The 23,390-nt window shown below is 41.0% G+C and overlaps 1 protein-coding gene across 3 annotated transcripts in view; it reads right to left on the bottom strand.

Moving 5' to 3' along the window:
- Positions 1 to 13,775, bottom strand: part of LOC125457863 (PGAP2-interacting protein-like) — a 123,328-nt gene extending 109,553 nt beyond the window's left edge. For all 3 annotated transcript variants that reach the window (XM_048542573.2, XM_048542601.2, XM_048542609.2), the window contains exon 1: positions 13,654 to 13,775. In XM_048542573.2, coding sequence (XP_048398530.1) covers positions 13,654 to 13,696 — 43 coding nt within the window. In that variant the 5' untranslated portion in view covers positions 13,697 to 13,775. The remainder of the gene's footprint in view (positions 1 to 13,653) is intronic.
- Between the last annotated feature and the right edge of the window lie 9,615 nt (positions 13,776 to 23,390).

The raw sequence follows: 23,390 nt of genomic DNA, 5'->3' as shown, positions 1-23,390 counted from the left end.
TCTGTCCCTAAATAAATCAAGAGTATAAATAAAGCAAATAGGAAATGTATTAATGAGGGCAGTGATTAAAAAAAAGACCATCAATTCTGTGTATTCAAAAACATTACTTTATAATTTTGGCCACTGCATCTTTATTGATCTATTCTTTAACCTAATTCGACTGTTCAGTCAAAATGAGAAAGGCGGAATGTAAGGGTCAGGGAACAAGGAGTCTGGGAAGAGTGGAAAGATGTTATGTAGTTGGGGGTGCCGCTCCTTTTAAAGAGCTGGTCAGGTGACCCACAGGGACTGAATTTGGATCCAACCTAATACTAACTGTGGAGGTGTCAGCAAGATCAATAAATTGTTCCTGTTACGATTTACCATTTGCCAACCTTCCTGGTTCCAACAAAGTACCGACATAACATGGATGTGCATGTCAGTTTGACAGGTACAGGAGTGAAGGGCTTCACAGACAAGGATGGTGGGTTCATTTGTGCCTGAGGGGGACTGCCAACGCCCTCATTGTTATTTTCTGTTTGGGGAAGGTAAGCTACCATCCTTCCCTCGTCTTCCTCTGTATGACTCTCACCTCACGATGTGATTGACTCTTTACCCTCCTCTTGCAATCGCCTATTCGGTTTTATAGGAATGGGCAATGAACCTTTTCAGCACTGCCCAGAACTCAGAAAAGACTACTTAGAGAGAAAACACCTCTAGATCTCTACAACAGTAAGACTAAGATGTTAGATTTTGGAAAAGTCCCAAAGGATTGGAAAACTGACAAGATAAACCTTTATGTAAACAAGGAAGGAACAAAAAGCAGGTAATAAGCCTGCTAGCTTAACATCTGTTATTTGGTAATATTAAGAGTCTATGGTAAAGGGTGTAATAGCACAGTATTTAGAAATACATAATATTATCAAGCAGAGTCAACATGGCTGCATGAATATGAAATCATGTCTGGAAAAAAATTACTAGGAGGTAACATGTTATATAATGGGAAAGCAGTGGATGTAATATGTTTGAATTTTCAGCTGGTACTTGATAAGGAAGTTGAATTAATGAGATAAAATCCCACGGTGCAGGAGGTAGTATATTAGCATGGGTAGAGGTTTGGCTAATTAACAGAAGAGAGTGAGTTGGGAAAAAAGCAACATTTTCAGGATGGCAACCTGTACTGAGTGATGTGCCACAGGGATCAGTATTGGAGATCAAATTATTTGCGAATAAGTTAACTACTTAGATGAGGAAAGTGAAAGTACTAATGCCAACTTTGCAAATGGCACAAAAATAGGTGAGACGGCTTGTGATGAGTATGACATGAGTCTGCACAGATAGGTTAATCCAAGAGGGAAAAAACTGGTTCCCCACTATCCACTCTGGGTGAGATTTCCTCATTAAACAAATTAGTCAGTCACGATTTCCGTTTCATGAAGCCATGCTGACCCTGCTTGGTTAGGTTTGATTTTCCAAATGTGCAGCTATTATTTCCTTAATAATTGATTCCAATACTTTTCCAACAGTAGATGTTAGGTTAATCAGCATCAACTTCTCTGCCATTTCCTTGTTCCCCAAAACCATTTCCCAGATTCATTTTCTAAAGGACTGATGTTCACTTTGAACTCCCTCTTCCTTTTCATACATTTAAAGAAGCTCCTATTATCAATTTTTATAATCCTTGCTGGTCTGCCCTCAGTTTATTTTCTCTTTATTATATTTTTAGTTATCCTGTGCTCGATTCTGGATTCATCCCAGTTTTCAGGGTGATCACTGATTTTGACCTCTTAATATGCCTTTTTCTTTCAGCTTAACACTCTCCTTAACTTCCTTCATTAGTCATAGTTGGATTATCACTCTCTTAGAATCTTTCATTTTTATTGGCATGTGTTCTTGTTGAGAGTCATGAATTATCCCCATTAAACATCTGCCACTGTTTGCTTACTGTCATTCCATTTGCTCAGTTCATTTTAGCTAACTTTATCTTTACTTCATTCTAAATTTACCTCATTTAAGTTAAACACAGTTGTTTCAGACCCACGTTTTGCACTCTCAAACTGCATATTCAATGTTATGATCAATATTTCCTAAAAGACCTTTTACTCAGATCCTTCACTAAACCTGGCTCATTACACATTACCCAAAGTAATCTGATCTCTGGTTGGTCCCATGACATATTTCTCTAGGAAACTATCCCTAATGCACTCTATGAATTTTCTGTCATAGCCACTCTTTTCAATTTGAGTAACCCAATCAACATGAAGATTAAAGTCACCTATAATTATTGCTCTATTCTTATTTATGTGCTCTTATTACTTGCAGATTTCAGCTCCAGCGGCAGAAAGCTATGGAATAGATTGATTTGGAATCCTCGTCCATCAATTTACAAAGAGCTAGAATTCAAGTTTGGAGGGTAATAGGGAAGGCAAATGGAATGTTGGCCTTTATTTCAAAAGGAATGGAATATAAAAGCAGGAAAGTTTTGCTAAATTACAAGGCGCTGGTTTGAACACACCTGCAATGCTGTGATGTTTTGAGGCTTCTTATCTAAGGAAATATTAACTGGTTTTGGAGGCAGTCCAGAGAAGGTTCATTAGACTGATACCAGGTCTGGAGGGATTTTATTCTGAGGAGATGGTGAAGAGGTACGGCCTGTACTCATCAAAACTTAAGAGGAATGAAAGGTGACCTTATTGAAACAGACAAAATTCTTAGGACTTTGCAGGGTTGATGCAGAAAGGCTGTTGCCCCATGTAGGAGAGTTGAGGACCAGAGGACATAATCTCCGACTAAGGGGTCACACATTTAAAAAAGACGAGGAGGAGTTTCTTCTCTGAGACGGTAGTAAATCTGTTGAATCATTGACTGCAGAGGGCTATCGAGGCTGGGTCATTAAGTATTTTCAAGGCAGATATAGATAGATATTTAATCAGTAAGTGAATCAAGTGCTATGGGGAAAAGGCAGTAAAGTGGAGTTGAGAATGATCTGGTCAGCTACAATGTCATTGAAATACAAAGCAGACTCAACGGGCTGAATTAAAGATAATAAAATGTGAGGCTGGATGAACACAGCAGGCCCAGCAGCATCTCAGGAGCACAAAGGCTGACGTTTCGGGCCTAGACCCTGAATTGTCTAGTTCTACTCCTTTGTCTTATGGTCTGAAGATGTTCCAAATAATTAATACAGTCGGAGTTATACATCTTGCATTTTCCTGTTTTGTCACATTCTAACAGTGTTATGTGTCTGTATTCCAGCAGGTGCTCCAGTTTTCTACCATAACCCAGGTTCTGCAGGTTAGATGGACTGGCCATGGTAAATGCAAGATTACAGGGATAGAGTGGGAGGGTGGGTCTGGGTGGGATGCTCTTCGGAAGGTTGGTGCAGATTTGATGGGCCAAATGGCCTCTTTATATACTGTAGGGATTCTAATGATTCTATGAAATGAGCTGAATGGAAATTCCATGGGCAGATCAAGGGCAATCTGCAGGAATATGAAAACATTTGAAGAAAGTTGTTTAAGCATTGACGTTAGTCAGATAAGGCTTCACCCAAGTTTTCTCACATAAAACATTTCATACAATGTTGCAGCTTGGGAAAGGTACTAGAAACAATAAAGAAATCCACCCTTTATAAATATGACAGAAACAGAATTATGTCTGCATGTTCTGACCCAATTAATCCATACTCTTTGATGATCTTTCTTTGAAGACTACACTTGCTCTTGACCTCCTGGGAGATCATTTGATTTGTTCATTTGTGTAAAATAGGTGATAGTAAATTGGCACCATCCCAATGAATGTTAAAATAAATTTAAAAGTACAAGTAATGTAAACAAGGTGTACATGTAATAATCCAGAATTTTAATACACCACGTTAGTATATTGCAGTTACATAAACTGGGTGTAATTGGTTGTGCAAAAACATCAGTCATCCAGCTTTGGCTTTAGAAACTGAGTTTGCAACTGACTGGCATTCAAATGCAAAGGTGTGATGTCGTCCCTTTGAGTTCCCAGCTAAACATATGACAAACAAATTTAGCTTTGTACTGGACACTAAATTTGAAAGATAAATTTTGATATTCATTTCACTTTTTCTGAGTGAATATGCTGTTGGTGCACTGAACTCAAAATGAATGCAGTGGTTCAAGAAGGCAGCTCACCACCACCTTCTCAATGGCAGTTAGGAATGGACAGTAAATGCTGGACCAGCTAATGAAACCCATATCCCAGGAACGAATTCTGGAAGAACGGCATTTTGATTTTAAATCTAGGACTCTTCCTCAGAAGTGCCTAATCAGAAAGGACTGTTGAGTGGTGATGAACTGACAGTCGAAGTGCTCACAGCCTACAACATTCTGTATACCCATGAAGTTTACCTCAGCTTTCACTCTCTTAAGCACCATAATGATGTTCAGCACCAAGAATTTTAATGAATACATGAATAAGTTTGTTCTGGTTCCTTGATCAGACTGTTGAGCAGAATCATCAAAGTCAAGACCACCAAGAGAAACAGTAAGCTTGAATATCAGTGCAACTTAAATAAATGTCCCTTTCAATTTAGTAAACCATTTAGTAAGTTATCTACTTTTAACAAAATAGTCAATATTTTATTCAGACAAAGCTGGAACTTGGAATAGGGTGCACCTTGTAAAAGATTAACCAAGGTTTTGAGCAATTCAAGACAATTCAAAAAATAACCAAAAGCATGACATGAAGAAACATTTTTAATGGAGCAAAAAGAATCTAGAATACACTGCAGCCTGAAGCAGTAGTGGAAGCAGATTCAATTGTGGCTATCAAAGGGGAAGTGGTTAAGCTCCAGAGGATAAAAAATAAGAATTAAAACCAAAGGAGAGAAGGGGGTGAACTGAATTTTTCTTGTAGAAAGTCACAGTGGTCCTGACAGACTGAAAGGCCTCCTCCTCTGATAAAACCCTTCTATAATTTCACGATTCTATATTGGAATTTTCTAAGGGTGGAAGATGCATCAGAAATAGGGAGGGGCGTGGTCATGGAGGAATTTCAAAATAAGGAAGAGGATTTTAAAATCATGGTTGCCAGATGTTACCACATCATAAAATCATAGAATCCCTATTATGCAGAAACAGGCCATTGGGCCCCGTAGCTCAGGATGGTTATTTTTTACCATGGAAAGCCAACCTAGTTTAGCTGCTGATAGGTGAATCAGATGGCGAGAGTTAGGTTACAGATGAGGTTTTGGACGAGCTCTAACTTGCCAACAACAACTTGCATGCCTTTAATGTTGTAAAGGTCCCAAATGTATCATGGTCAAAGTCAAACAGGATGCAATCAGGGTTATTACACAACTGTAAGAGGAGTGGACCCTGATTGAAGAAGTACGAGGATGAAACTGTGGGAAAAATGGGCATGGATTTGACAATCAACAGCACACTCAAGAACATTGAAGAGAAAAGAAAAGTGAGAAACAGGGCAGCAGTCTGGAATGACAGGAGTTAAGGGCTTTTTTGTCATGAGCAAGCATAGCTTCAATATTCAAACACAAAATCACTTTAGAATTTAGACAGTTAGCAGTGCATACTGCTGTCCATACAAGTTGGTCAAGGGTGATCATTCCTGGGGTCAACTTGACGAAAGTCAAGGGTGGGTTACCACAGGCTACTGCTGTGATAGGGAAATGCAGGAAGTCAATTCTGGATATTGGAAGCAGCATGCTGGGATGGAGAGGGAACAATAATTGTGAAGACAGGCAACTCAACATTTAAGGGTGAAGTTGATATGGAATGGGAGGGAAATGAGTTCTGTGATGTGGAGTCATCCACAATCAGCAATAACCTGACATCAGTGGGGATGCAGTGCATTACAATGTTTATCACATTGACCTGGTATATCTGGGGCTCGATGGAGGGCTGTGTGTTTGTGTGTTTGTGTGTGTGTGTGTATGTGTGCATGTGCATGTGCGTGCGTGCACGCGCAAAGTAGGGGAGATGGACAGATTAGTAAACTGACTGGGTGGAAACATGATGAAAATCAAAGCTGATGGGATTGACAGGGAGGGCAACCAAGAAGGGAAACTGAAGATTTGGGGAGGGAATCACCTAGATTGAGAGGCTGAGTCTGAGACTGACTATGTGAAAGATGACCTCTGCCTTCTTTAACCACAGTAGTCCATGTGTGTTGGTAGATCCACATTGCCATTAGGGAGGGAGCTCTGGAATTTTGACCTGGTGACAGTGAAGGAAGGATGATATATTTCCAAGTCAGGATGGGTGTGGTGTCAATCAAGTGGGCTGCTTTGTCCTGGATGGTGTCAAACTTCCTGAGTGTTGTTGGATCTGCATTTATCCAGGCCATGGGGTGTATTCCACCATAGTCCTGACTTGCACCTTGTAGATGGTGGACTATGAAATTGACACTGATCCTCATGAAAACCTCAGGCTAGGCTGATGGTGTGGTCTCTTTCGCTGGTCCTGAAAAGGACAGCCTCCTCTGCATTACCCCACCCATCAGGAGCTCTAATTCCTGTCAGGGTACCGAGTTACCATTGTCTGCCATCTCAAGGGCAAATCAGCAGAAGTTCAGCTGTGGGTTTCCTTCGGGTGCTCCGGTTTCCTCCCACCGTCCAAAGTGGAGGCTAGGTGGATTAGCCATGCTAAATTGCCCGTAGTGTTCAGGGGTGCGTGGGTTATAGGGGGATGGGTCTGGGTGGGATGCTGCAAGGGTCGGTGTGGACTTGTTGGGCCAAAGGGCCTGTTTCCACACTGCAGGGATTCTATGATGTATGATCTAATCCTACAGGACAGCTTTGGACTGACAGGACTGGACCTGGTGTTTTGTTTTTCCTTTATTCATTCATGGGGTGAGGGCGTCACTGGCTAGGCAGCATCCATTGCCCATTCCTAATTGCCCAGAGGACAGTTCACAGACAAGCACATTGCTGTGGGTCTGGAGTCACATGTAGACCAGACCAGGTAAGGATAGCAGTTTGCTTCCCTAAAGGACATTAGTGAACCAGATGAGTTTTTCCTGACAATCAACAATGGATTCATGGTCATCATTAGATGCATAATTCCAGGTTTTATTAATTGAATTCAATTTCCACCATCTGTCATGGAGGGATTCGAACCCAGGTCCCCAAAACGTTATATGTGTCTTTGAATTAACAGTCCAGTATTAATACCACTAGGCCATTGCCTCCCCCTCAATTATGTTAAATATGGTGTTGGTGCCAGCCTGGGGAATCATGAGCAATGCCAGCAGCGGTGAGTACATTCACCTCTAACAAGGGGGAACATACGATAGGTGTGGCACCATAGAGGCAAGGTGCATGGATAAGGCAAGTTTTGGAATGTAACACGAAAAGTCTCACAGGCTGACTGAGAGAATTCCCACCTGAAACTCACTACAATTGACAGTCAGTTTCTAGTAAAATATAGTCCAGCTTGTCTTTAAGAAAGACCCTAAATAAAAAGAATGTTATCCCTATCTCATGGGAAGATAGGTAAGTAGCTTCACATAACCTCTGAGTAGGGTCATGCAAAATTGCTTATGTGCAATGCAAGCTTTTGTTTTGATGATAACTGTGTCCTTCCTGTCCCCAGAGGGATGCTTGGTCTCACAACTCCCACAGTAATTAACCTGACTGCTTTTTAAGGACCACATTTTGAAATAGCAGTCAGTAAAATAATCAACAGTTCTTCATTCAACATTTATTGACTATATCAAAACCTCTAACTTCAGGCTACAAAGAAAAAGCTTTGGTTCTGTAAAATAAATAATTAACCAAAGCCCTGAATTTTGCACTCTCTACAGTGAAACGAAAGTAACATTTTAGGAATGTTACTCAGGTGACCTTCATGTGGAATTTTAAAGAGAAGAAACTGTCTACAACTCCTGAACTAACAGCTAGTCAATCAACAGCTTCCATAAAAGAATTCCCAATTGCTAACTCAAGCTTTGGACACATGGACTTCATCTTAAAGGCAAGGTCAGTGATAACCTTATATCCCTCAGTTGTTTTTAATTAAGTTATTGTTATTTGAATAATCTCTTTATCCTTTTCGATTCGACCTCACCTTGTGTAACTGCGATTATCTGTGTTGTGATGTCCACAAACAGAGGAACAGGGGAAACACATCATCACTGTTTAAAATAGGGAAAACGGAATCATATTCTGTTTGTGGACTGGTGTGAGAACAGGAAGACAGACTCATTTCAAAATTCATAATCTGTTTGGGGCCTCAATTCCAAAATATACCCATGACACTGAACCATGACATTTGACAAAAATCCAAATATAAGAAGCAAATCAAAATAAACTGATTGGAGGTCAAAAGGGGAAAACTGGATAGCTTAAATGATTTCTAAAATAAAATCAACATCCACAATGAAGCCTTCTACTCCAGTATTGGGAAATGACACATTCTGGTTCAGAATTACTCATAAAACAGGATAATTTAACTAATGAAATGCTAGCTCCCCGGGCACATCCAAATAGAGGTAGAAGCCAAGGAATTATAAGTGGAACTGCCCAACAAGGGAAAGTAGAATGAAGTGCTGACTGAGTTCAAAATTAGGCCAGGTTGATGAGGAATCAGAACTGAAAATCAGTCAATATCTCGTCACATGATTGGACAGATGGAAGCGCTAGAGAAAACTTTCTCCTCTCGGTAACAAGTTAAATGTCCTGAGCCTATAACCAAGTTTTGAATTTTTTAATCGGTGTATAAATGAGTGTGAGTAAAGCCCTTCCCCAAGTCCACAGGGAGAATGCCCAGAGACCAGTGCATTCCCATGCAATAAAGTGTGGCATTGCTGGCCAGATCCAGGAGGTTTAAAGGGAAGCCAGCAGAAATAATACATGCTGACTTGATCAGTTCTGAGGAAGATAGAGGGTGCAGTAGAACCCATGAGGATCTGAGATGTAGAATTTAGCCACTGAGGATAATGTGCCCTAGGTGTGGCCTACCCAAGTAAACTCCCCTGAAAGCTGTAGGGGTTGTGGCTCGTGCAAAAAGTGTCCCAATACACTGCCCTGAAAGCAAAAAACTGAAAGGACAATGGGACTACCCAATTCCTAATATCAGGTAAGATTCTAAAATTTCACCCTGTGTCTGGCTCAGGTCAGGAAAGTGGGTGGAGGGTACTTTTCTGATCCCCTCCACATGATGTCTTGGGCCCAGTGACAGTGCATATTGTCTCAGAATGAACGATAGCAAAGACCGACTTCCTACTCATTAATGACCTGGTCAGCAATCAAGTTGTAATGACCTCAAAAAAGCCCAGAGAAATCGAGAAACATCATGGGAGCCCAAGCAGCTGAGGGAATTAAAGAGGGCAAGCTAGAGGTTGCCAAAGTAAATAGGATCAAGAAGGGACCTAGAGGAAATAAATGAGGCAAGACGAGGCAAATCAAGTAAAACAGATTCTGCCTGGCTTCCAACAAAAATAAGCCACTTTGGCATGGTTTTAAAAAAGTGCACAAAGTTAGACAAGGTTCAGTGACTCCGCAGAGGTTAAGTGGTATCTAAAAGGGTTGAGATATAATTTATAAACTCAAAGGGCCAAACATAGACCAAAAAGGGAATAAGGAGTCATGGAAAGGCCACAGAAATTAAGAGTTGAAGGTAGGAAGCCTGAAATGGCATTTCATGGCCTAAATTGACTGATACCTGAAAGGGTTTCCATATGAGCAGATGGGGTAGGAAGGATGCCTCACTCAGTCAAGTGAGAGACACTAAGGACAGAAGTAGCAGAAATTGAGAGAGATGCAGCCAAAACATAGCCAGCAGAGTTCTACTCTCCAGAATTAAGTAGAGAAGGAGCAAGTTTTTAAATCAAGCAGATAAATGTGAAGAACAAGAGCCCACATTCCCGCCCACTGACAAGAGCCATCTGCCACACAGACAAAGATGTCAGTGATGGAGACACTTCATTCAGTTGAAAACCCAATGTGGCAAGGCTCTTTCTTTCCTTTTATTGGAACTTGTTAAAAAACCTCCAAGGGCAAAAGACATCAGAGTTGAAAAATAACTTTAACACATATCTATACATATATGTAATGTATATTTCAAAAAAATTTAAGTAACCCAACAAATGCAGTTATTCCGGTGTCACTGGACCTAACAATAAATCTCCAGTAGCTTTTCAGATATCAAAGCCAGCCAGACAATCAGCACCTTATATACCTCCTCATGTACATCCTGATGTAAGTGGAATGCTGACCCAGCTGTGGTATAAACAGCTATGGAGGCAGAGTGGCTTTGAGGAAGATCCTTATACAAGAGAACTCCATTATCCCTATACTTTGAGATGCGTGAATGGCTCAATGTATCATCCAAGATGAGCCAAAGGCAATTGGCTATATACAATGGAATCCTTTGTCTCGACGGTGACTGTTTTCCTCCCCATCTCCCCTTGAATACATGATTTCCAACAGTGCTGAATCCAACAGCCTTCTAACCATACAATTTTGAGAAGTTAGTCAGTTCAGTAGACGACGACATTTTACAACATCTACTGACAATATAAAAGCCTTTCACTCCAGACTACAAAGGAAAAGCATCTGGCCCACAAATAAAGTCAACAACCTGTACTTTGTACTCTATGCAAATCTTTCATCAAAACTTGGGATTAAAGGGATCAAAGGACATTGCAGGAAAAAGCAGGAACAGACTATTGAGTAGGGACGATCAGCCACGATCACAAGGAATGGCAGAGCGGGTTCAAAGGGCTGAATGACCGACTCTTCCTTTATTTCACCAAGGTTAAAACAGTGAAGGAGAAGTTACTTTTCAGCAATATTCTTTAATCGGTCTTCAAAAGAATTTTAAAAAGAAACTGTGTATGACTCCTTAACTGCTGCCTAACAAATAAACTACACCCACAAAAGAAGTCCCAACTGCTAATGCCAGCTTTGGACTTTTGGACTCCATCTTAAAAGCAAGGATACTGACAAACTTGCATTCCTCAGTTGATCTGTACTTAAATTGTTACTAATTGAATAACCTCTTAAACCTTTTCAATCTGATCTCCCCTTGCATGATTGTAAGTATGCCTGTGTTGTTTTTTTTTCCTTTATTCATTAACAGGATGAGGGCATCGCTGGTTAGGCAGAATTTATTGCCCTTCATTGATTGCCCAGAGGGCAGTTCGCAGACAACCACATTGCTAGGGGTCTGGAGTCACATATAGGCCAGACCAGGAAAAGATGGCAGTTTGCTTCCCTGAAGGACATTAGTGAACCAGATATGTTTTTCCCAACAATTGACAGTGGATTCATGGTCATCAACAGACTCTTATTTCCAGATATTTTTTAGTGAATTTAAATTCCACCATCTGCGGTGGCAGGATTCGAACCCGGGTCGCCAGACTATTGTCTGGGTCCTTGGATTAACACTCCAGTGATAGTACTACTAGGCCATCGCCTCCCCATTGTGAAATATTCATACCTCGCCCAACACCCCGCATTTAAGTGTGTGTAACAGGGGCAGTATTTCAGGTTTAATATTCCAACAGTGTTGTTGAGGTCACTACAAAATCAAAGTCCACAAACAAGGGCAATGGTAAATATGCCATCACTGTTTATAGAGGGGGGGAAGTTAAATTTCAATCTGGTTAAAACAAACAAGAAAAAAAAACTCACTTATATCAAAGACTTTGTGGGAAAAAATGTTCAGGCTCAATTTCAGGTGCAGGAAGATCACCAAGTGCCACCTTATCATCTGGGGTACAGTGAGGTTCCTCATCCAGTTAGCCACTCATTTAATTAGAAGTAAAGTAATTAATTCAAAGTAATTAGCAATGGTTTAGCAGGGCATAGGAGCACAAGAAATAAAAGCAGGAGAAGAATTATAATCTTGTCAAACCATTCAATGTGATTGCGGATGATGTTAACTTATTTCCTTCCTATTCTCCATATCTCTTGGTTCCCTGAGACACAAGAAATCTGTCTGTCTCAACCTTATACACATGAAGGATTCACAACCCTCTGAGGTAGATCTCTCTAAAGATTCACAACCTGTTGAGTAAAGAGATTTCTCCTCTGCTCATTCTTAAGTGGTTGGCCATTTTACTGAAACTGAATGCCCTTGTTCCAGATTCCTCAGTCTCCTTTTCTACCCTGTCAAGCCCTTCACAACCTTGGCTGTTTCAATGAAATCACCTCTGGACCTGGATGGTACAAAGTGGCAGGGCAGATCTTTCATTAAACAACGCTAAAAGCTGGTTGACATCATGATTTCCCATTCTGCATGTTTCCTGTGCACAGAAGGTATCCCTGGGATTGCAACTTATCTGTCAGGCTGTGACATGTAGAATGTACCAGAGGTGCCTGGAAACATGCCAGCTACCATGCATTCACTTTGAGTTTTCTGCAGTTCCAGAACTAGTGTCAATACAGAAATGAATTTCATAGCCAACATCCCTAAATTGTGCACAATTATAAAACAAAAACAAGTAAATATCATAGTGATTTCTTTTCGTTGAAATTCATTTGTAGCACACAGGACAACATACTACAAATATCGGAAAACTTAAATAGAAAATGATGGGAAAGCTCAGCAAGTCAGGCAGTAACTGTAGAGAAAGAAAGTTATCAATTCATATTTTTCATCAAAATTGAAAACTGTCACAGACATAACACGTCTTCAACAAACACAGAGGCATAGAATGGGGTGTCTGGTCGGGCAGATGGTGAGTAAAGTCGGCAATAGGGTGGAAGGCAGACTTCAACGATGCTGAGATCTTCCAAAATGATTAAAATAATTCACCCATTCTGAACTATGTTTTCTTAATAAAGCAATAAATTCTTGATAGCAACATTTTTTCAAAGTGATAAATATTATAATTTTAAAAATTTGAATGAACATTGTTCAAGACTATTAACCTAGGTCTCTCCGTTATTGATCTGCTAACTTAACCATTCTCCTTCATGAATTTGTTGTCAGAAGGCAGATCCATAATGATTATTTGCTGTACCATAGCCAAGTGGCATGAATATTTGTTACTATGAGTAGGGCAAGGAAACAGGTACCAAGGCTGTCTTAACAGGAACAAGGATCGAATCACAGGCTCATGACGTTAACCCAGTCCACACGCTAACTGGGCTAACAACACTCTAATGTTATCACTTACATGTACCTAATTAATCTTAGCAAGCTCCACTTTATTGAGCACAACAACCACATTCAGTTTAAAAATAATCAGAAATAAAACCACTATTTGTTAATGATTGTTCAGTCATATCTGATTCAAGAATAAAACGCTTTATTTTATAATGACCCTGTCCTATAAAATAGTAACTTTCCCTCCCCAATTTAGATCAAATTATTAAACCTTTTTTAAAAAAAATAATTTACTAATTTGAACAGAAATTGTTTTATTATTAGTTGTGATGATGACAATAATAATGACTGTTAGAGGAAGATATTTTACATCGTTTTGTTTCAGTAGTCCCAATCATATACACTGTAATACAATTAATAATGCATATCGTTTCCAAGACTATTTAAACTCTGTCCCAGATAATGTTTTCTTAAAGTATTATATGCAGCAAGAGTGTTCTACTTATGTATGTGTTTTATAGCCTCATAATAAATAGTGATGTAGTATTATAATTTTCATCTAACTAACCGGTCTTCAGTTTACGGAATTACTTATTACCTAAGCAAGAGATTAAAAAAGACAAAAATTTACCCATAAAAACTTCCAACAATAGGTCCCTGTGCAAGGCTGGCATCGTCCATCGAACGCAGCAGGCAGTGGGAGAAGTGGAAGTGTACGATGTGGGTTGGAGGTTGGAAGCGGGAGTGGGAGACTCTACCACTGAGGCACCTGAGGCCAGGAGGGCGGGGCCACTCCATTTAGGATCAGAGCGCGAGGCCGTGGAGGTGTAGTTGTGCTGCTGCTGCAGTGAAGGAAGGAAGACTCCCCTTTGCAGCCAAGTTCATTTTTACACGAACGACTTTATTTGCACACAGCACCTTTGTCAGGTGTCACTCAAGTTGCTCTGACATTTGTTTTTCTTCTGCGCCTAAAATTGTTAGAAAATTTAAACTTCCAGGAACAAATTTGAAGTGTGCACAATGGGAAAAACTTTTAAATTTCGGAGAATAACATAAATACTTCATTCGCTGATTTCAATCAGCATGGTGCAGAAATTTTTCATTGTAAACATAAATCATGATAGTGGAAGTTAGTTTGTACAGGCCCACTGTGAAGTCTGCTTAAATTGCTGATGTGTGTGCTCCAGGTACAGAAAGTTCTGTTCCAGGGCACAAAAACTGTTCAATCCAAACGCACGAGTTTGATACAAATGTTAAACAGTGAAAATCCGCCCCACGATTGTCTAAGTAGCAGTGTAGCTAAAACAAAATAAGCTGGGACATTGTATGCAGTGCTGTATCTCTGACTGATATAGTGTGCAGGGACACAGTGTAAAAGCGGAAGGTTAATACTAGATAATAAAACCAGCATAAGCACAATAGATTGAATGTTTCATAAAATGTGGACTTTTGAAAATGTGCTCCAATATAAATCTGTTAAAGGGTGGATTGATGAAATAATCACCCATGGGATTACAGTCAAAGTTCAAGTAATCTTTATTTGCTCTGGTGAGGAGACAAACTCTGGTGGTCACGCCAAGAGATATCCACTGTGTTACCTTGTATTCATGGCCTTTTATACATTTGTAATTCTTGGGCAGTTTCAGTAATCACTAGTGACTACACAAATTACAACTTTGAATAATTTCTTGGAATCTTACAGAAAATCAATAAAAATCACAATACAGACACATAATCTGTGATCACACAAAGATAATATACAATACTCTTGCACTGGCTAAGGGTACCATGAGGTCCCGCCTTCTCAATCTCACCTTTTGCTTGAGGTGTGGTGATGCTCAAGTTAAACCACCATCTCTCTCCAAAGACAGAGCAGGCCAGTGGTTGTCTGGGACTATGGCAACTTTACCATTTACATTACACAATCACATTATAGGCATGCAGTCCGTGGTTACCCATGAGCATAGTTCACATTTATACCACAGGCTCAAATTCTGTGGTTGCCTAACAGTTACACCATTTCCTCGATTTGTTGTTTCATTGTATTTGTAGTTGCGCCTCCAACTGGCTATCTACCTAACTTGTCCCAACTGCACTTGGCCCAGTTTATAATGTCTTGCCGTCAGTATTGCTCAAATTGTAAAGTGCTTTTTCCACATATATTTCGCAAGGGCCATATTCCAAATTCTAATATCCCTTCCTCAAAACTCATCATTATATCATTCTTGTAACATCAGTTAATGCCTTTACGTAAAATGGGGTGGGAATGAGGTGCAGTGTTAATGATTTGTGTAGATAGATGGAAGATGAGAGGTTCAGTGCACTTTAATGCACTGAACTGATGCACTTTGTTCGGAAGAACATTGAAAGACAATAAAAAATATGGTGTATAATTCTGAAGGGGGTGCAGGCTGAGAGAGACCTGGGTATTAGAGACAATTTCTGAAGAAGAGTCTAGGCCTGAAATGTCAGCCTTCCCTGCTCCTCTGATGCTGCTTGGCCTGCTGTGTTCATCCAGCTCTACACCTTGTTATCTCTTTACATGTGTACACATCATCCTGCTATAACACGTGTTTCATAACACGAATTGGCTATAGCTCGTTTGATGAATAGCGAACGCTGTTTGAATAATGCAAGCTTTCTGTTGTAAAGTGATTTCCCTATAACGTGATTTTCTATAGCGCGAGGTCACACGAGAACTCAACTATCATGTTAAAAGAGAACTACCTGTACAGATGATTGACGGTGGCAATACAAGTGGAGGAAGTAGTTAATAAAGCATATTATGTTTTCAGCTTCTTTAAAACATTTATAGAGCACAAGCCCAAAAAGGCAATATTGAACTTGTGCAAGACACTTACTAGTCCTCAGCCAGATTATTATGTACAGTTGTGGGTGCCAATTATGGGAATATTGTGAATGCATTGGAGTGCAGAGTGATTTACAAAATGGGCTCCAGGAATGAGAAACTTCAGTTTATGAGGATAAGTGGGACTGCTCTCCTTGGAGAGAAGGCTTAGGGGAGATTTGATAGCTTTCCAAAATCATGAGTGGCTGAACAGAGTAAATAGGAAGAAACTGTTCCCATTCACAAAACGGACAAAACAAGATTTAAAGTGATGTACAAATGAAGCAAGGGAGATGTAAGAAAAATCATTTTGACACTGAGTAGTTACAGTATGGAATACACATTCTGGAAATATGGTAGAGGCAGGTTCAATTGAGGAATTCAAGAGTGCGTTGGATGATTATTTGTATAGACATAGTGTGCAGGGACTCAGTGAAAAGGCAGAAGGTTAACACTAGATAATAAAACCAGCACAAGCACAACAGATTCAATGGCCGTCTTCAGCACTGTATCAATTCCATGTTTCTGTTTCTCAACCTGTGACTAATCGAAGATAACGTGACATCAACAAATGCAAAAATTTTGTTTTTATACATTTGGAACGTACTAGCATTTATGTATATCTGTATTCCTATATGTGTGCTTTGTGTGTGTGTGTGTGTGTGTGTGTGTGTGTGTGTGTGTGTGTGTGTGTGTGTGTGTGTGTGTGTGTGTGTGTGTGTGTGTGTGTGTGTGTGTGTGTGTGAGAGTTTGTGTGTAATTTTCCCTTTCTCCTCAATTTTGAGGTTTCATATTGTAAAAGTAGTTGGGATAAATATCAATAAATATATTGCCCTGACCCACGTATCTAATTATAAAGTAGATTCCTCAAATAATTTGAATCACATCAGCATTGAGCAGACTTTTCTGCTACCTGCAGCACATTACTTATTTTAAATGTATATAATACTAAACATAACTTTTCCATTTAATTCTTTAACCTTTGGGCTTTCCTGCTCAATCTCCCTAATGTCTCCAGTTGAGCTTTCAGATTTAGAAGGCACTAATTATAATCATTAAGATATCCCTGCTGAAACATCACTGTTAAAAAGACTTTTATGACATTGATCTGACCTTCGTCTATATGGGTAAACCATTCTGTGCACTAACTCTTTTGTGGAGAGATGCACCACATGGAGGCCCATTATCAACATTATCTTCTGCATTACCTGTTTGTTGATGCAGCAATAGCAAACCGTGCACTGTCCTTACATAGATTGGCTGTGTCATCACTGTTGCAAAGTCCCAGGCAGCTGTGTGTATGAAAGATGGTTCAGGTCAAACAAAAACAGAAAAAGTCACACGATACTGTTCTAGCTCCCTCCTGCTCCTCCACACACACTTTCAAGTCCCTAAGCTGTCCCAAATCGCCACTTCCCATGTTCCATTAAATAAAAAGCAAAAGAACTGTGGATGTAGTAAATCAGGAACAAAACCAGAAGTTGCTGGAAAAACTCAGCAGGACTGGCGGCATCTGTGAAGAGTAAATCAGAGTTAACTTTTCGGGTCCGGTGACCCCTTCTCAGAACACAGGGTTCCGAGGAAGGGTCACTGGACCCAAAACATTAACACTGATTTTCTCTTCACAGATGCTGCCAGACCTGCTGGGTTTTTCCAGCAACTTCTGGTTTTGTTCCCAAGTTCCATTGTTCCCTCTCACTTCTTCCCACACCCATGCTGTCTTCCCCTCTTTCTTCTGTTCCATTTGCTGCTTCTCTGCTCCCTTTGACACTTCTTTCATCCTTTCAACGTATCCTCCACTTCACCACTGATCTGTTTTCTCCAAATTTTCTCCCAGATCCTCTCATATTTCCCACTCTCCTGGCTGTTTCCCATCTGCTCCCTCCCATTCCTACTGCTGCTCACTCCCCCATGACTGAGAAGGATCGATGGAGGAGGAGAGCAACAGGATAAAGTGGGAAGTGGCAAAATGGAAGATGCTTTGGATCATAGAGTGCATCTAAGAGGTTCTTTTGGATTCGGTTAAACATAATTAAGAGAAGACTCAACAACAACAATTTGCATAAATATGAATGTTTGTTAAGTAATAATAAATGATTGCAGTGGTAAATAATAACTGGAAAAGAAAAGAGAAAAAGCAACAAGTCACATGCCCTTTGCCTTGGCAGGACCCCTCACTTGATGGCTGGTTTGGAGGCTTTGGTTCATTCCCGGCACCGTTCACAAATTCCAGTCTGAGACAAAGTCCAGCAACTTGGAACAAAACTCTCTCTCTGTGTGTCATACAGTGTAACAAACAGCCAGCACAAAGAAAGCAGATACAGAAGATTATAGTGCCGATTAGTACAGAAAACACAGCTACGGAAAAATAAGCTGCTAGTGTTGTCTTCGGCTGGCAAAGGGATGTTCACAGTATTCACTCAAGTCATGCAGCTTGTCAAATATCATCATTAACTTTCCCAGCCTATTTTCCCATCCCATACAATCTATTTTCTCATGCCCTTCAGCCCATCCTATACAGAAGGTAAGGAGTAGGGGAAGCTGGACACACAAGGAAGCAGCTAGTAGGTGGATTGGGCAGTGAGCAGTCTGGAAGCAGGTTTTGGGGAAGCAAACAGAGGGCATCAGACAGATAATGGTGCTATACAGAGCTGCAGAAACCACACATGCCACACGTGCCTGGAATGGTAGTAAATGTTCTTTCCTTGTCTGACGATGGCAGCAACAATAGATAGACATCCTTTCTCTCCAACTCTAGAAAAGTAAAATTTTGGGAAAAAGTTGAAATAAATGCAACCAATTGGGGATATTTAATCTTGTTGTTAAATATTATTCCTGGTTTCATTTAATGGCAGTCTTTTCAAGGATTCAGCTGCGGGGAACAGAACACCTGATTTGCAGCCCACACCATTTTCTAACCATTGAAATTTAATACACTCAAAGTGATGGAATGTTATGGTTTCAAGAGGAATGACAATAAAGTGTGTTCACGCTATGCACTTATGCAAGGTTCTGTTTTTGCATTGATTACCAGTTGGTCTCCTATCACATAATTTTCTGGATAATCGGCAAATATAATTAATATGTACAAACTTGCACTTCAACAAATGCAGAGAGCTCAATTTAATCATACACCTAAAGTTTTGATTCTGATCAAACATGACAAATGTATCAGAAGAGGAGAGATTTCAGTAAAATTAAGCTTTTCACACTAACTTATGAAATTTCAGGATTTTCCACTTGCAGTTTTGTAAACGGGTCTTTCCTGGGCTGTTACATCCTGGTACACCTGCAGATGGATCATGAAATTGTGCACAGATTCCTGTACCAGCCATTGATAGGCCTCCAATGCACCCCAGAGCTGAAGCTAACAGTCTAGCCCAGACCTGCAGCAAACCGAGCAAGTGGGAGTCTGCAGGGCGAAGACGTGGGTGCAGATTCAGTAATTGGTCTGGGGCAGTGATGAGCTTGGACAATGTGTGTTGACAACACTAACTGCTGCAATCGCAACAAAGTCTTGGGCAAAGCTGAGAACCCTTCCTGGCTCAGTGTATCTTCTGTGGGCATTCTGGGAATGAGCTCCATGGAGCAGCAAAGACCAACCATTAATGCCCAAAGAAAACAAACTATTTTGTAAGGGGATACAGATCTTCTGGACTAATTGCAAAGCTAATAAATGTAAGTCATCCCAGGTAACATTCTTACTGCTGATCACAGCTCTGAAATTACTGCACTGTCACCACTATTACAAAAGTCCCCACTGTTTGGCACCATCTCGTCTCCACCAAGAGGTCCTTGCTACAATACAATTCATGGATGCTGCGAGCATGCAGAGGTAGGCACTGAGTGAGTGAACCCTAAGAGAACAAGCAAACAGTATGAAATTATTGTCCCTTTGCTACAAAGGATGTGGTGGAGACTGGTTCAATAAAAACATTTAAAAGTCATCTGGATGGGTATATGAATAGAAAGGGCTTAGAGGGAAATGGGACAAATGCTGGCAAATGGGACTAGATTTATTTAGGATATCTAGTCGGCGTGGACGAGTTGGATCAAAGACCCTGTTTCCACGCTGTGCAACTGTATGACTCAATGAATATGTGAACAGACTCTGGACCCATGACAGTTTGAATTCTGAAGGAACTGAGTGAAACACAGCATCACAGACAGATGTCTATTTCTTCTGTTGCACCATGATACTGAATCACATGTCAGAGTAATAAACAACTCAGAAATAGTAGGAACTGCAGATGCTGGAGTCTGAGATAACAAGGTGTGGAGCTGGCTGAACACAGCAGGCCAGGCAGCATCAGAGAAGCAGGAAACTGATGTTTCATGTTTGGACCCTTCTTCAGAAATGGGGGAGGGGAAGGGGGCTCTGAAATAAATAGAGAGAGGGGGAGGCAGTGATGGAAGGTGGATAGTGAAACAGTTAGGTGGAGAGAAGATGGTGGAGACGAGATGGTGCCAAACAGTGGGGACTTTCGTAATAGTGGTGACAGTGCAGTAATTTCAGAGCTGTGATCAGCAGTAAGAATGTTACCTGGGATGACTTACATTTATTAGCTTTGCAATTAGTCCAGAAGATCTGTATCACCTTACAAAATAGGAGGTGGGGATGAAGCTAGGACTGGTGAGTGTAGGTAGGGAGCTGGTTAGTGAAGAGAAAGGCGCAGGTAGGTGAGAGGGAAGACAGACAGATCAAGGAGGTGGGGACGAGAGGGAGGGCTGGTCTTGGGATGAGGTCAGGGGGTGGGGAGATTTTGAAACGCGTAAAGTCCACATTGAGACCATTGGGTTGTAGGGTTCCAAGGTGGAATATGAAGTGCTGCTCCTCCAGTTTTCGGGTGGCATCGTTGTGACACTGGAGGAGCCCCAGGATGGACATGTCACCCAGGGAATGGGAGGGGTAGCTGAAGTGGTTCATGACTGGGAGGTGTTGTCATTTGTCACGAACCAAACGTGGGTGATCCACAAAGCGGTTAACCTCTACATCAGGGAGACCAAGCGGAGGCTCGGAGACCACTTTGTGGAACACCTATGCTCAGTTCGTGATAAACGACAACATCTCCCAGTTGCGAACAACTTCAACTCCCCCTCCCATTCCCTGGGTGACATGTCCATTCTGGGCCTCCTCCAGTGTCACAATGATGCCACCCGAAAACTGGAGGAGCAGCACCTCATATTCCACCTCGGAACCCTACAACCCAATGGTCTCAATATGGACTTTACGAGTTTCAAAATCTCCCCACCCCCGACTTCATCCCAAGACCAGCCCTCCCTCTCTTCCCCACCTCCTTGACCTGTCCGTCTTCTCTCCCACCTATGCGCCCCTCCCACCTCACTGACCAAACCCCACCCCATTTCCTACTTACACTCACCCCTACTAGCTTCATCAACACCCCATTGACCTGTCTGTCTTCCCTCCCACCTACCCACCCCTCCCTCCACACTGATCAGCCCCCATCCCAATTCCCCATCTACACTCATCTATATTAGCTTCATCCCCGCCTCCTTGACCTGTTCGTCTTCTCTCCACTTATCTGCTCCACCACCCACCTCTATCACCGCCTCCCCCTTCTCTATTTCAGAGCCCACTTCCCGTCCTCCATTTCTGAAGAAGGGTTCTGACCCGAAACGTCAACTGTCCTGCTTCTCTAATGCTGCCTGGCCTGCTGTGTTCATCCAGCTCTATATCAGAGTAATAAACAATGTGTTGGTAACTTGCTCCCTCTAATGGACGAACAGTTGAGAAACGTAGGCCCAAATCGTGAGTCTTTTCTCGCTGATTTTTTTGTGAGATCAGTTTGGACAGAAGTAAATCAAGCTCTTCGTAGATGTGTGTTCATAATGCAGTATTGTTACAAATATGACATCATGTCATTAGTCTCACAGAGTAACCACAAGGCCAATATCAAAACTGAACAAAGGGTCCTTATTTTTTTTCCAACATTCTTGTACCTGACCAAGTTTTGAACTGTAACTAAAGAATCCTAATCTGATTGCTCACAGTGGAGTACCCTTTCTGACTGAGCCTCCTTATTTAGGCAGTGAATTATTAGTGCACACCCTCAACTATAGTATGCCGACCTTGCCTAATTTTAGATAGTCATCTCTCAAAATTAAGCAAATGCTAGATGTCTTCAAAATGTATTCTATTGTCCACCGCTGCAATAATTATTACAACGAAAAAGAGACGCTGGAAAAATCCAATTTTTAAAGAATAAGGAGGAAGGCAAGAAACCAAGTTATTAAATGATGGAGTTCTTTGCAGAATAATTGGAGGGAGGAATGGTTAAAACATTAATTGATCAGTTTCTGTCACTGGTTTATCTTTCAGATTTTGGTTAGTTCACTGCAGAAAGAGAAAAGCAGAAATGCTGTCACTTGCAGTTTGGACTCATTTTGTTGCCATATTGTTTATGTTGAAGCTGCCTATCTTCCCAGGTGCCAATCTGAGAGTCGTTGTCATGCTGATGACTCCTGGTCTCCATGCTGATTCTCTCTGAAAACTCAATCAGCTGTCTGTCTTTGGGCAAAGCTTGCTCTGCACGCATCTCTGCACAGTGCCAATGCATCTCAAACATCGTCCCCTACTTCTTCAACAAAATCACAGTATAAATATAACTCATAAAGTTCCAGTAACTTGTTCTTAATAGTGCAGCAACTCCTTCTACAGTCCTTATTTTAGGACTGTCCTTCTTCCATTTTGGCCCACAGTCCCAGAAACAACCTACACACTCTTTGAAATCCTGTCATCCCAACTGAAATACACTCTACACCTTATGAACTGATGACAACCTCAACACCTGAAGTCATACTTCCAGCTTGCTTGCAAAAATCACTAATACAACCTGGCAATTTACACAAGTTGCAAAGTCCCAGGTTTCATCTTCTATGGGAAATCTAGACCACCTTCAACTACTTTAAAGGACAGGGCAGGGAAGATGTGGCTACTTGTGGCACAAATTAAACAAGAGGAACAACCCAAAATCTGAATGTGGCACTCCCAACTCGAAACATCGCTCACACACTGAACTTCTGCCCTGACAGATCCTTTACTAGTGGCAATTCAACTATTCAAACTGCATCAGCGGTAGGTATTGAATGGTTTCTTGATCTCAAACGATACTGCTTTCCCAATCATGCAAATCAAAACATTACAAATTTGAGAATATTTGCACCAACAGGAAAGCATGAGAAATTTAGATTGTTTTTAATTCATTTATGGGATGTGGGCGTTGCTGGCTCGGCAATATGTTTTGCCCTTAAGAGTGTAGCGGTGAGTTAACATCTTGAACTGCTGCAGTCTTTTTGCTGTAGATAAATCTGTAATGCTGTTAGGAAGAGAGTTCCAGGAATTTGACATTCAGGGAATGGTAATATATTTCCATGTCCAGATGATAAGTGGCAAGTGGTGACGTTGCACTGGACTGAGTTTCATGATTATGTTTTGGCTAGGTCAAAATTTCATCAGGTTTTTTTGGAGTGATTTTTGCTGCAAGGCTTAATGAGTTTCC

Source organism: Stegostoma tigrinum, chromosome 1 (assembly GCF_030684315.1).
Source record: "Stegostoma tigrinum isolate sSteTig4 chromosome 1, sSteTig4.hap1, whole genome shotgun sequence".
Classification (NCBI taxonomy): Eukaryota; Metazoa; Chordata; class Chondrichthyes; order Orectolobiformes; family Stegostomatidae; genus Stegostoma; species Stegostoma tigrinum.
Note: the sequence above shows the minus strand (reverse complement) of the source record. Positions and strands in the feature narration are given on the sequence as shown.